Source organism: Rana temporaria, chromosome 5, assembly GCF_905171775.1.
Source record: "Rana temporaria chromosome 5, aRanTem1.1, whole genome shotgun sequence".
In the NCBI taxonomy this organism is placed as follows: domain Eukaryota; kingdom Metazoa; phylum Chordata; class Amphibia; order Anura; family Ranidae; genus Rana; species Rana temporaria.
Genome location: NC_053493.1, coordinates 40148007 through 40161860, shown reverse-complemented (window position 1 = coordinate 40161860; position 13854 = coordinate 40148007). Strand labels below are relative to the sequence as shown.

Below are 13854 nucleotides of genomic sequence, written 5' to 3'. Positions count from 1 at the left end.
GAATACAGCACTTGCCTGTGTAAGTTGCGGAGGCGTAACGTAAATCAGATACGTTACACAATTTTACGCGGCTCTACGTGAATCCGGGCCTTAGTCTCTACAACTAAGCCTGTTGGGTTGAACTGCGCCAGTAAGAGTAGTCCCATGGTGGGGCTCTGTGGCATGTATGGTTTGGCGCAACGCGCAATAAAGCTTTTCTAAGAGTGACATCATCGTTGTTTGATCACGGATGATCAGATGTGGTTGACACATCTTTTGGAGCTTAGACAAGCTTATTTGATCAGCACCAGGCAAGCCCTGCAGTTGAGGGAACAATTGGAGCCTTGAAGTGGTGGGGTCTATGTGGACAATTCAATCTTGGCTTAGAATTGAGAATTAAAGTAAAAAATATTTTGCAATCTTTTTAAAACTATAACTTTCAATATATTATACCTAGTGATTCTGCCATGAGGCGGCTGTGCCAGTGCTCACAATGTAGGCATGTTCTGCCATTGCCACTATCAGGAAGCTGGTCCAGAGCAATTACAATACTTTGAAAAAGTATTCACACTCCTTGAAATTTTCCACATTTTGTCATGTTACAACCATTAACTTAAATGTATTTTATTGGGATTTTATGAGATAGACCAACACAAAGTGGCACATAGGTGTGAAGTGGAAGGAAAATAATACATGGTTTTCAAAAAAAAAGGGAGGAAATAATGTGAAAAGAAGGCAAAGTTGTAGAGGGGGATTGGTTGAGTAGAAAGGTGAGGTAAGGAAAACAGGCCGGTAAGAATGGGAAGCTCAGCTGAATTTTAAATGACTTTTGTGAAGCCAGGTGTTGCTGACGGGGCCACCAATAACAGCCGGATAATCGGCTTGGATAACAGCCGATTCAACACACTTCGGACAAAATTTAAGCCATGTAGAAGTCTGTCCACATACTGTAGGAGGGGATTATCTCAAAACACAATTTTTTTTGCAGTGATTTCATATATGAAGTATTATCTCCTTGTGTAGAGAGTACAAATGATTATATTGATGAAGCATAGGAAATGTGCCCTTAGCAGTCTGTTAGCAGGGTTATGGGAGGAATACAGATGCTTCCTTGTACCCCTAGGGGCCGATAGAGAAATTGCATGTAAACAATTGAGGCGGCGTTAAGGCAGCCCCTGTCCAGTGGTCTTGTCCATACCTTGGTTATTTGGTTGAAGTCCAACAATTAGCAAAACATCCAATTCCTGGAACCCCGATTGGGTTCCCGTTGTCCAATCACATAGCAGTGCAAGTTCCCCTGACTCTTTCCATACATTGACCGACCGACCGACCAACCACAAGGTCCACCTCTGCTGGTATTTACTGTATGTCCCACCACAAGGTGCCATGAACACCAGGGAGAAGGGTGGCAGCCACTTAACCCTTCCCTAACCAGAATACTTCAGACCAAATATGATTAGAATACTCAATGCAGCCAAGTGTAAACACATTGCAAGGAAAATAATAAAGTGAGGTAGGTAGACCATTTAGTAGACACCTGCCTACAAGTCAGATCAGAATTGAACAGTGGCAGCCCAGCCTACCTGATTACTGCCATATTAGCAGCAATGTGGAGATTATCTGAAAGTATAGGGATCTGACATGTGCTAAATCGAAAATGGATGAAAGAAAGGTCATCAAATAATCTGACTGCTTGTTCTTGAAGAACATGAGCCACCAGTGTGTTATACCATCAAGTGTCTACTTCCTTTGGATTATTGCCTTATTATTGCTTTTGTGTCTATTGCAGCCACAATGCAATGGAAATATCACCTTCAAGGGAATTCACTTTAACTATCCAACCAGGCCAGAAGTTGCAGTGCTGCAAGGTTTGGACATCACTGTGGAGAAAGGTGAAACTCTGGCATTAGTGGGTAGCAGTGGATGTGGGAAAAGTACATCCATTCAGCTCCTGGAAAGATTCTACGATCCGCAGAGTGGAGAAGTGGTAATGCATTTCATGATTTGGATCCAGTACCAATGTCTTTATAAAGCAGCTTCATTACTATATGTGTAACATGTCCTCTATGTAAAAGACCCACGATTAAGGTTATTACATCAGTAAATCTGAAAATATTAAATGCACTGTCTGTCCTCCCCAGACCTCATAAAATTGATAAATAATGACATCTATTTAACCACTGTTATAAAACATATCCAATTGATTGATTGGTTTGCGCAAAAGTTATCACATCTACAAACTATGGGAAAGATTTAGGGCCTTTTTTTTAACTAGTAATGGCAGAGATCAGTGATTTTTAGCGGGACTCCGACATTGCAGCGGACAAATTGGACACTAAGTGACACTTTTTGGGGACCAGTGATCAGTGCTAAAAAAAATGCACTGACACTGTATAAATGACACTGGCAGGGAATGGGCTTAACATCATGGGCAATCAAAGGGTTAAACGTGTTCCCTATGTGTGCTTTCTAACTATGTGGGGGATGCTGCCACTAGACAAAGAGAGAGATCTCTGTTCCGAGTTAGTAGGAATCTCGGATCTCTCTCTTGCTCTGTGACAGACCGATGGTCTACCTTGTTTACATATGCAGATCATCGTTCTGTCATTACCCCGAACGATCGCGGCCGCCAGATCCACTGACTGGCTCCTGCTGTGTCCAATCACAGTGGAAGCGTTTCGCCAGTGGCGTGCGCATGCTCCAGACCAGGGAGCGCAAACACAGTACAGGTGCGTTGTTTTGTGCACCCGGGCCGCCCTGCCAAAGTGGGAGGTCCAGAAGTAGTTAAAGATTAGGTCATTTACTCCCACCTTGGAGGGCTGGTGCATAGTTCCTGAACACTTAGCTTTGTATTATACCTGCAGAGCCAGGGGTGATATGAGGTCCAGGCTTGAGTTTAAGAGCCCATAAGTAGATTCTCTCAAAATAGATGAGCCTAGTCCTGACTAGAACTTGTGTTTTAAGTATAGCCGCTCTATAATTTCACAGCTCCTACAATATAGAACTCTTTCCATATGCAAAGTTGCACCTCCTCTGAGGACCTCTATGCCCCTTATTCATTTATTTGTCCTTTCCACTTAGTATTCTTTCCATTGATTTGACATCCTTTTTGTAAACTGGCCCCCAAAATAAAATTTCATATCGTAGATGAGATTTCATGAATTCTTTGTAAAGGGACAAAATTAGGTATTGTGCGAGGGCTTTCGGGCGAGCGGACATGTCCAGTGAGTCGTACAGACGACCGAACATGTCCGACGGACAGGCTTCCAGCGGGCATGTTTCTTAGCATGCTAAGAAACATTTGTCCACTGGAAACCTGTCCGATCCGCCGGAAAATTGTCCGGTCGGCCGTACAGACGACCGAACATGTCCGCGGAAACTGGTCTGCGGACCAGTTTCAGCAGACATGTTCGGCCGTGTGTACAAGGCCTAAGAGAGACCTGGAGCAGTTTGCAAAGTTTGAAAACTTGCTAATTTTGAAGTTTGTTGGCAAAAAGTCAGACCGTGTGTATGGGCCTTTAGAGTAGTGCAGAATTCCGGGGGAGAGTTGTAAGAAGCTCATTGATGGAAGCGACTGATTTCAGTTATTTTTTCCAAAGGGTGTGCAACCAAATATTAAGTTAAGGGTGCCAAGAATTTTGACCAGCCCATTTTTGGAGTTTTGTGTGACATTATGTACAATTTGCTTTTTTTCCTCCTCCTTTTTTTTTTGTTTTGTTCCAATACACACAAAGTGAATAAACATGTGTATAGCAAAACATGTGTTACTGCAATACTTTTCTGTGAGAAATACTTGATTCTCTGGAAACATTTCTGGGGTGCCAACAATTTCAGCCATGACTGTATTGCTTATAAGATAGAACCTGGAGAGTCAGTGGTGCCTATAAAAATGTTAAAATGGTGACTGTATCACCTCTAGTTATGTTGTATCTTTGTTGGTTATTATCTAATAGTTATTCTTGTGTATCTCTTGCAGTGCATAGATGGTTCTGATGTGAAGGCTTTGAACATCCAGTGGCTGCGGGCACAAATGGGCACTGTATCCCAAGAGCCAATGCTGTTTGACTGCAGCATAGCAGAGAACATTGCATATGGAGACAACAGCCGAAAGGTGAAGCAAGAGGAGATTGAACAGGCAGCCAAGGAGGCCAATATCCAGAGCTTCATAGAGTCTCTACCTGATGTAAGTCATGTTCAACTTAAAGTGTATCCAAACAAAAATTCATAGTATTGCAACTTACCACTTTGTAGATGTAATGGCTGCATTAGCGTTATTTTTTTACAGTTTTTTCCCCTATTTTGAACTGGTAATCTTGCCATTAACATATCGCCTGCCCTACGGTGACAAACGTACTGAGCAGCATTGTCACCCAAGGAGAAGGTGTGTATTAGGGCTACATAACACTCATAGTTGTCAATTACTAGGGCACGAGTACACAGTTCTGGGGGGGGGGGGGGGGGTCAGGAGAGCAAAGTACAAGGGGGCAGCAGGGCACAATACTGGGGGCCAGGAATGAAAAGTACAGGGGCACAGAAGGGCACAGTCCTGTGGGGTCAGGAGGGCAAAGTACAGGGGGGCAGCAAGGCACAGTACTGTCGGGGACAGAAGGGCAAAGTACATGGGGGCAGCAGGGCGCAGTATTGGGGATCATGAGTGAAAAGTACAAGGGTGCAGCAGGACACAGTCCTGTGGGGTCAGGAATGCAAAGTACAGGGGGGGCAGCAGGGCACAGTACTGGGGGGTCAGGAGGGAAAAGTACAGATGGGCAGCAGGGCACAGTACTGGGGGGGGGGGTGAGAAGGGCAAAGTACAGATGGGCAGCAGGGCACAGTACTGGGGGGTGGGTCAGAAGGGCAAAGTACAGGGAGGCAGCAGTCTATGGTACAGAAGCAGTTTCCTCCACATGCAGAGTGGCACAGGGAAGTTGCTTTGACATATCTACCTGTTGTAAAGCGTATGCCCATAGAGGGTCCCATTTACCCACACAGGGATGCATAGGTGTTCTTTGCATCCCTCTGCAGGCAGTTTTATTGATGTCAATTAGGATGCAGCTGCTGGTCCAAATCTCATATTTGTGTGGATGCAAGTGCATGGCCCCAGAACATGGATGTTAAATCGGGAGTAGCAGCTGTGTCTGTACACCCACTGCGTTTCAAATTACATCATGGGGTACTGCCTGCACAGGGATGTACAGAACACCTGTGCATCCCAGTGTAGATAAATGTGACCTCACACCGGAGTACACTGTACATGTGAACAAAGCTTTACTATGTTTTTTTTTTTTTACAATTTTGATTATTTTTTACAATTTTAAATACAGTCCTGTTGGGGGGATTCACAATGTATTAGAAAAAAAAACTATTATTATTATTAACTCCATGATAACTACATCTCTCTGTTATGACAGAAATACAACACCCGTGTTGGAGATAAGGGCACCCAACTGTCTGGAGGTCAGAAGCAGAGGATCGCCATAGCCCGAGCCCTTATCCGGCAACCAAAAGTTCTACTGCTGGATGAAGCTACATCCGCCCTGGACACAGAGAGTGAAAAGGTAAATAGAAATGAAAATGACTGGGCAGACAAAGACTACCGTATTTTCCGGCGTATAAGACGACTTTCTAACCCCTTAAAATCTTCTTAAAAGTCGGGTCGTCTTATACGCCGGTAACCTAACTTTACCTTATCCTACCGACATGCAGAATCGCGGCCGTACGTTTTTTCAAAAGCCGCGCCTCCTACGTCTTCTGTTCCGTGATAGGCGGTACACTCAGCTTCCCAGGAGGCACTGTGTTTAGTGTCCGCCTATCACGGAGGCCCTCTTGTCCTGTGTTTAGTGTCCGCCTATCACGGAGGCCCTTTCGTCCTGTGTTTAGTGTCCGCCTATCACGGAGGACCTCTCGTCCTCGGACGAGAGGGCCTCCGTGATAGGCGAACACTGAACACAGTGCCTCCTGGGAAGCTGAGTGTTTCTGCCTATCACGGAACAGAAGACGTAGGAGGCGCGGCTTTTAAAAAAAACGTACGGCCGCGATTCTGCATGTCTGCAATCCATGTCTTAGGATAAGGTAAGGGCTTTAGATATACTTTACCGAACAGTGGAATAACTGATTTCCAAGGGCAGAAAACCCCCCAGGTCTGCTCAGCGAGTCTGACATGTAATGGGGCACAGTCTGGCATGTAATGGGGCACAGTCTGGCATGTAATGGGGCACAGTCTGGCATGTAATGGGGCACAGTCTGGCATGTAATGGGGCATAGTCTGGCATGTAATGGGGCACAGTCTGGCATGTAATGTGGCATAGTCTGGCATGTAATGGGGCACAGTCTGGCATGTAGTGGCACAGTCTGGCATGTAATGGTGGCACCGTGAGGCGAGGCATGACTAGTAGCAAGGGGGTAGTCTTATACGGCGAGTATATCCCAAAACCAACATTTTGGCTGGAAAATTAGGGGGTCGTCTTATACGTCGGCAAATACGGTAATTATTTGATAGGTATAAAACAAAGTAATATAGTAGATGTCGAGTGGCCAACTCTTAACAAATTGGTCACAGTCGTGTGAATAATTTCTATAAGAAGATAGAAAAATACTTTCTAGTCAAACAGCTTAATTGCCTCATTGAATCTGGAGGAAGTATCTGTCATTACCAAAAATGTCCACTAGTTTACTGATGGCAAGCCCAAAGTGACCAAAGGATCTGTAATGTATTTGACCAACCTTGCAAATGAGGACAGTTTACCTAATGTACTTAGTCAATACCAAACTCCATAGTTGTCTACATTGTCCACTAAATTGGTTAAAGTAATTTAGACATTAGGGCCCCCCCCCATCCATCGGCTCCTCCCATATCCATACGACCGGTGCATGGATTCCAATGCAGAGGGGCTGTTTTTTTTTTTAGGCACTAATTAGAGCCAGAGGTTCTAATAGGGTTCAATATAGGGTGGGCTAGGGTCGCAGAGAGCGCGATCCGAGCCCACCCAGGTGTGTTACAACCGCAAATCAATATTCGCTGTTGTAACACTGATCCTCCTCCCGGCCAATAAAGAAATGGGTTTTGATACCGATCACCCGACTGGCTAAAAGGGCAGGTGATCCTATTGGACACCTATGAGGAGGAGGGGAGGAGCTGAAAGCCACCATGAAGGAGAGGACTCGGAGCCGAGGCGCTGCAAGATGGGGTAAGTTCCGGACCAACTGGAAAACAGCAGGGGGGAGGGGGGTGCCACTCGGGGGGGGGGGTAGTTGCTTTCCACCCCCATAAAAAAACAACAGCCACTTCTTGTAAGTTTCATTTGGTTTTGAGATTTTGGAATTCCTAAATGTCTGCACAAGAATGTATAAAGTCAGTGCTGCTCCTTTTAGTGCCTTATAAAGTAAATATATAATTTTATGGAATTAATATAAAATTTAAGTTTTGGTTAAGGTTATCATAAAAGTTTAGCTTTCAGGAATCAGCTTCCAGGTTTTTTGTCAAAGCTAAATTGAACAAGCTGAAGTTAGAAACCGAATGGCCACCATGCAGAGCTGTGACCGATTTTGCAGTTTTAGTAAATTAACCCCTCTGTCCTCTAAATCTCCAAAATCCTTGTTCATGGGAGTCCAACTGTATGTGAGAACCTCTTTTGTGTGCTCACAAGGCGAACTAAACACTATGGGCCAGATTCTTGTACATCCGCGTATCTTTGCGCGGGCGTAACGTATCCGATTTACGTTGCGCCTCCGCAACTTAGACGGGCAAGTGCTGTATTCTCAAAGCACTTTCTCCGTAAGTTGCGGCGGCGTAGTGTAAATCGGCCGGTGTAAGCCCGCCTAATTCAAATGTGGGACAGAGGGGCGTGTTTTATGTTAATGTTCTGTGACCCGACGTGATTGACGTTTTTTACGAACGGCGCATGTGCCGTCCGTGGAAATCTCCCAGTGTGCATTGCTCCTAATACGCCGCAAGGACGTATTGGTTTCAACGTGAACGTAAATTACGTCCAGCCCCATTCACGGACGAGTTACGCAAACGACGTAAAATTTTCAAATTTTGTCGCGGGAACGACAGCCATACTTAACATTGGTACGCCGCACTTACGCCACCATATAGCAGGGGTAACTTTACGCCGGGAAAAGCCTAACGTAAACGGCGTAACTGTACTGCGTCAGGCCGGGCATACGTTCGTGAATTTGCGTATCTAGCTGATTTACATATTTTGACGCGTAAATCAGCATACACGCCCCTAGCGGCCAGCGCAAATATGCAGTTACGATCCGACGGCGTAAGAGCCTTTCGCCTGTCGGATCTAAGGGAAATCTATGCGTAACTGATTCTAAGAATCAGGGGCCAGATCCACAAAAACCTGACGTAACTTAAAAAATCCAATTTAAGTTACACTGCCTTAAAGTTTCTACCTAAGTGCCTGATCCACAAAGCACTTATCTAGAAATTTCAGGCTGTGTAACTAAAATTCCGCCGGCGCAAGGCGTTCCTATTCAAATGGGGCGAGTCCCATTTAAATGAGGCGCGCTCCCGCGCCGGCCGTACTGCGCATGCGCGAAGTTACGTTACGCCGAGTTTTGAGGATCGCGACGGCTTAAAGTTGCGTCGGGGAAAAAAAAAAATGACAGCGGCATGCATTCCTGAGGGAGAACTCCATGCCAATTTTCAAAGAAAAAACCGGCATGGGTTCCCCCCCCAGGAGCATACCAGGCCCTTAGGTCTGGCATGGGTTGTAAGGAGACCCCCCCACGCCGAAAAATTGACGTAGGGGGTCCCCCTACAATCCATACCAGACCCGTATCCAAAGCACGCTACCCGGCCGGCCAGGAATGGGAGTGGGGACGAGCGAGCGCCCCCCCCCTCCTGAGCCGTGCCAGGCCGCATGCCCTCAACATGGGGGGGTTGGGTGCTCTGGGGCAGGGGGGCGCACTGCGGGCCCCCCCACCCCAGAGCACCCTGTCCCCATGTTGATGAGGACAGGACCTCTTCCCGACAACCCTTGCCATTGGTTGTCGGGGTCTGCGGGCGGAGGCTTATCGGAATCTGGGAGTCCCCTTTAATAAGGGGGCCCCCAGATACCGGCCCCCCACCCTAAGTGAATGGATATGGGGTACATCGTACCCCTATCCATTCACCTGGAGGCAAAAAGTAAAAGTTAATAAACACACAACACAAGGCTTTTTAAAATATTTTATTATTCTGCTCCGGACGCCCCCCCTGTCTTCGTTATTAGCTCTTTTACCAGGGGGGGCTTCTTCTTCCACTCTCCGGGGGTCTTCTCCGCTCTCCGGGGGGGGGCTTCTCCGGACTCCGGGGGGCTTCTTCCATCTTCTCCCCTCTTCCGCTCTTGACTCGGCGAACCCCGGTTCTTCTGCAGATGTCCGGTGCCTTCTTCTTCAGCGCTGGCTGCCTGCTATGTTTGTGTGTTAGCTCGATTAGTAACAGGCAGCCAGCGCGGTCTTCTGTGGCGTCAGGGTCTTCTCTTCCTTTCTTCCGATGTTGCCTCGTCGCCTGTTGTCGCTGTAATGATGGAAGCGCGCCTTGCATCCCATTTATATAGGCATCACCGTCCCATCATGCTCCGGCAGGTACCCACGTGGTGGGTGCACGTGGGTAGGCACCCACCACGTGGGTACCTGCCGGAGCATGATGGGACGGTGATGCCTATATAAATGGGATGCAAGGCGCGCTTCCATCATTACAGCGACAACAGGCGACGAGGCAACATCGGAAGAAAGGAAGAGAAGACCCTGACGCCACAGAAGACCGCGCTGGCTGCCTGTTACTAATCGAGCTAACACACAAACATAGCAGGCAGCCAGCGCTGAAGAAGAAGGCACCGGACATCTGCAGAAGAACCGGGGTTCGCCGAGTCAAGAGCGGAAGAGGGGAGAAGATGGAAGAAGCCCCCCGGAGTCCGGAGAAGCCCCCCCCGGAGAGCGGAGAAGACCCCCGGAGAGCGGAGAAGACCCCCGGAGAGCGGAAGAAGAAGCCCCCCCTGGTAATTGAGCTAATAACGAAGACAGGGGGGGCCTCCGGAGCAGAATAATAAAATATTTTAAAAAGCCTTGTGTTGTGTGTTTATTAACTTTTACTTTTTGCCTCCAGGTGAATGGATAGGGGTACGATGTACCCCATATCCATTCACTTAGGGTGGGGGGCCGGTATCTGGGGGCCCCCTTATTAAAGGGGACTCCCAGATTCCGATAAGCCTCCGCCCGCAGACCCCGACAACCAATGGCAAGGGTTGTCGGGAAGAGGTCCTGTCCTCATCAACATGGGGACAGGGTGCTCTGGGGTGGGGGGGCCCGCAGTGCGCCCCCCTGCCCCAGAGCACCCAACCCCCCCATGTTGAGGGCACGCGGCCTGGCACGGCTCAGGAGGGGGGGGGGGCGCTCGCTCGTCCCCACTCCCTTCCTGCCCGGCCGGGTAGCGTGCTTTGGATACGGGTCTGGTATGGATTGTAGGGGGACCCCTACGTCGATTTTTCGGCGTAGGGGGGGTCCCCTTACAACCCATACCAGACCTAAGGGCCTGGTATGCTCCTGGGGGGGAACCCATGCCGGTTTTGTTTTTACAAATTGACGTGGAGTTCTCCCTCGGGAAAGCATACCAAATGCCGTCGCTGGAATGGGCCTTTACAAGGTGTGACTAACTTTACACTTTGTAGAACGAGCCCTAATTTTACACTTGCAAAATAACACTTACGGCGCAAAAAGGAAGCTAGAAAGCTTTGTGGATCGCCTTAAGTGCTAATTTGCATACTAGCAACGGCATTTCGACTCGAAATGCCCCCAGCGGCGGATGCGGTACTGCATCCTAAGATTCGGCAGTGTAATTCAATTACACATGCCGGATCTTCTGTCTAACTTTGGAAAAAGCCTTTTGAGGATCGTTTCCAAAGTTACACACAGACTGAACAGCAGTTAAGTCGGAGTATCTCTTTTGAGGATAACCCCCCAGGCGCATAGATATGACGGCGCAACTCAGAGATACGACGGCCTATCTGGAGATATGCCGTCGTATCTCTTTTGAGAATCTAGCCCTAAAAGATTTGTAGTGAATTCGAGCGGAGACTGCGAGCCATGCCTTCTTATCCAAAATCAGTGCCTGACCTCACAAATGTGCTTCTGGAAGAATGGTCAAACATTCCCATAGACACACTCCTAAACCTTGTGGACATCCTTCCCACAAGAGTTAAAGCTGTCATAGCTGCAAAGGGTGGGCCAATGCAATATTGAACCCTATGAACCAAGATTGGGATGCCATTAAAGTTCATGTTGCGTGTAAAGGCTGGTGTCCCAAAACTTTTGGTAATATAGTGTATGTATTATTTTTGGAGAATATTATCTCAGATCTGCAAAGCACTTCTTTCTATCGGAGGTTCTCTTGCCAGGGTTTAAACCTCACCTGTGTTACAGTTAAGAACTCTTTCTGTTGTTTCCTTCTAGGTGGTACAGGAAGCTCTAGATAAAGCTCGAGAGGGGCGCACCTGTATAGTGATCGCCCATCGACTCTCCACCATTCAGAATGCAGACAAAATAGCCGTCATCCAGAACGGGAAGGTTGTAGAACTGGGAACACATCAACAGCTACTGCAACTTAAAGGTGCCTATCACTCGCTGGTTACTATACAACTCAGTCCAACATGAGCGGAGACAAAGCCAGCCAACCTCATAGATCAGCAGAAGAAGGAAATCATACCACTGGGACTAATACAGTTTCAAAATAAATGAAGATACCAATGAAGGTCAACAAGGATTGTAAAATGTGGAGCAGTCAAACAGCCAAATGTTAGTAAAGGAGCCTCATGAAACAAACAGTACTATAACAAAGTAGTATTACATCAGTGCAGATGCAACTTAAAGTGTAAGTTTAGCCAAAATGTAACTAAGACTGGCCATACACCTATAGATTATCTGCAGATTTTCTATGGTCAGATGGAAAAAGTGGAACAAATCTCTCCATTAGACATGTGCAATTCGTTTAGTTTCTAATTAGTTTTTTAACGAAAATTTGGGAATTCGTTAATTCCGAATTTTCGTATTAACAAATTTTTTATTTCCGAATATCCGAATTTTCGTATTTCCGAAAATGCCAATTTTCGTATTTCCGAATTTTTCAATTTCCGAATTTTGGGACTTCCGAAATGTCAAATTTCCGATTTTTTTCATTTCCGAATTTTCGTATTTCCGAATTTTTTCATTTTCAAATTTTCGTATTTCCGAATTTCGGAAATTCGGAAATACGAAACATTTTCGTTTTTCAAAATTTTAGAATTTTCGAAATTTACATTTTTATTTTCGAATTTCGAATTTTTTATTTTTTGATTTTTTCATTTTCGATTTTCAAAATTTCGAATTTTCGAATTTTTCATTTTATAAATTTTAAATTTCGAATTTTTCGAAAATTCGAATTTTCGATTTTTTTTTTTTCGAATTTTAGAATTTCTCTCTCGAATTTTCAAATTTTCAAATTTCAAATATTCGAATTTTCGATTTTTTTATTTTTACGAATTTTCGATTTTTTTTTTTTTTTCGAATGTACGAATTTTTGATTTTTTGATTTTTCGAATTTTCGAATTTTTCATTTTCGCATTTTAGAATTTTCGAATTTTTCATTTTCGAATTTCGAATTTTCGAATTTTTCATTTTCGAAATTTCGAATTTTCGAAAAAAAATAAAAAATTCGAAAATTCGAAAATGAAAAATTCGAAATTCGAAAATGAAACATTAAAATTCGAAAGTAAAAAATTCGTAAATTCGAAAATAAAAAATCGAAAAATTGAAAATTTCGAAATTCGAAAGTTAAAAACTTTCGAATTTCGAAATTTTCAATTTTTGATTTTTCGAATTTTCTTTTTTTTTTTCGAATTTACGAAATTTAGAAATTTTCGAGTTTTCGAATTTTTAACTTTCGAATTTTCAATTTTCGATTTTTCGATAAAAAATTCGAAATTTCGAAATTGTAACATTCAAAAATCTAAAGTTCGAAAATCTAAAAAATTTTGAATTTACGATTTTTTTTATTTTCGTTTCATTCGTTTTTTTTCTGAATTTTTCGTTTTTTTCAGTTTTTTTCATTTTTTGCTTTTTCGGAAATTCGAAAATTCCGAATTTTTGAATTTCCGAATTTTCGAATTTCCCGAATAAAGCAAAAAAACGGATAAAGCGGAAAAAAAATATTTTTTGATTTTCCCGAATTGACGAATTTCCGAAAAAATAAAAAAAACGAATAAAAAAAACTGTTTTTTTTTTTAATTTACCGATTTACAAAAAAAAATAAAAAAACGAAGATAACATAAACGAAAAAAACGTTTTTTTTGGCAGTGCACATGTCTACCCTCCATCTACGCTGAACTGTGTGGATGGAAGAATCTCCCACTGGCCCAAGCTTCCATATCTTGCTAGTTGGCTCTCACAATACCTGAACATTCTGATTGGGTACAGGCATTGTTTAGGTTGAGAGCCAGCGGGGCCAACTAGCAAGATACTGAAGCTTGGCCCAGTAGGAGATTCCTCCATCCACACAGTATAGCGTGCATGGAGAAATCTGTTGCACTTTTTCCATCTAATCATAGAATATCTGCAGATAATCTATAGGTGTATGGCCAGCTTAACTCCAATGCAGCATACACACGTTGGGATTTTCCTGTCGGAAAAATCTTGGTTGGTTTTTCTGACAGAATTCCGCTCAAGTTTGGCTTGCATACACACGGTCACACAAAAGTTCTCTGAACATTCGTCCATCAAGAACGCGGTGACGTACAACACTACGACGAGCCAAGAAAATTAAGTTCAATGCTTCCGAGCATGCGTCGGAATTTTGTGCGTCGAATATGCTACAGACGATAGGAATTTTTTCCGGCAAAAAATTTGAGAACCAGC

General features: G+C 44.7%; 1 protein-coding gene across 2 annotated transcripts in view; it reads left to right on the top strand.

The window, feature by feature from the left end:
• The window catches only part of LOC120939953 (ATP-dependent translocase ABCB1-like), a 65706-nt gene extending 53919 nt beyond the window's left edge, over positions 1–11787 (top strand). For both annotated transcript variants that reach the window (XM_040352421.1, XM_040352423.1), the window contains 4 exons: positions 1769–1966; positions 3956–4162; positions 5388–5534; positions 11419–11787. In XM_040352421.1, coding sequence (XP_040208355.1) covers positions 1769–1966; positions 3956–4162; positions 5388–5534; positions 11419–11619 — 753 coding nt within the window. In that variant the 3' untranslated portion in view covers positions 11620–11787. The remainder of the gene's footprint in view (positions 1–1768; positions 1967–3955; positions 4163–5387; positions 5535–11418) is intronic.
• The last annotated feature ends 2067 nt before the right edge of the window (positions 11788–13854 follow it).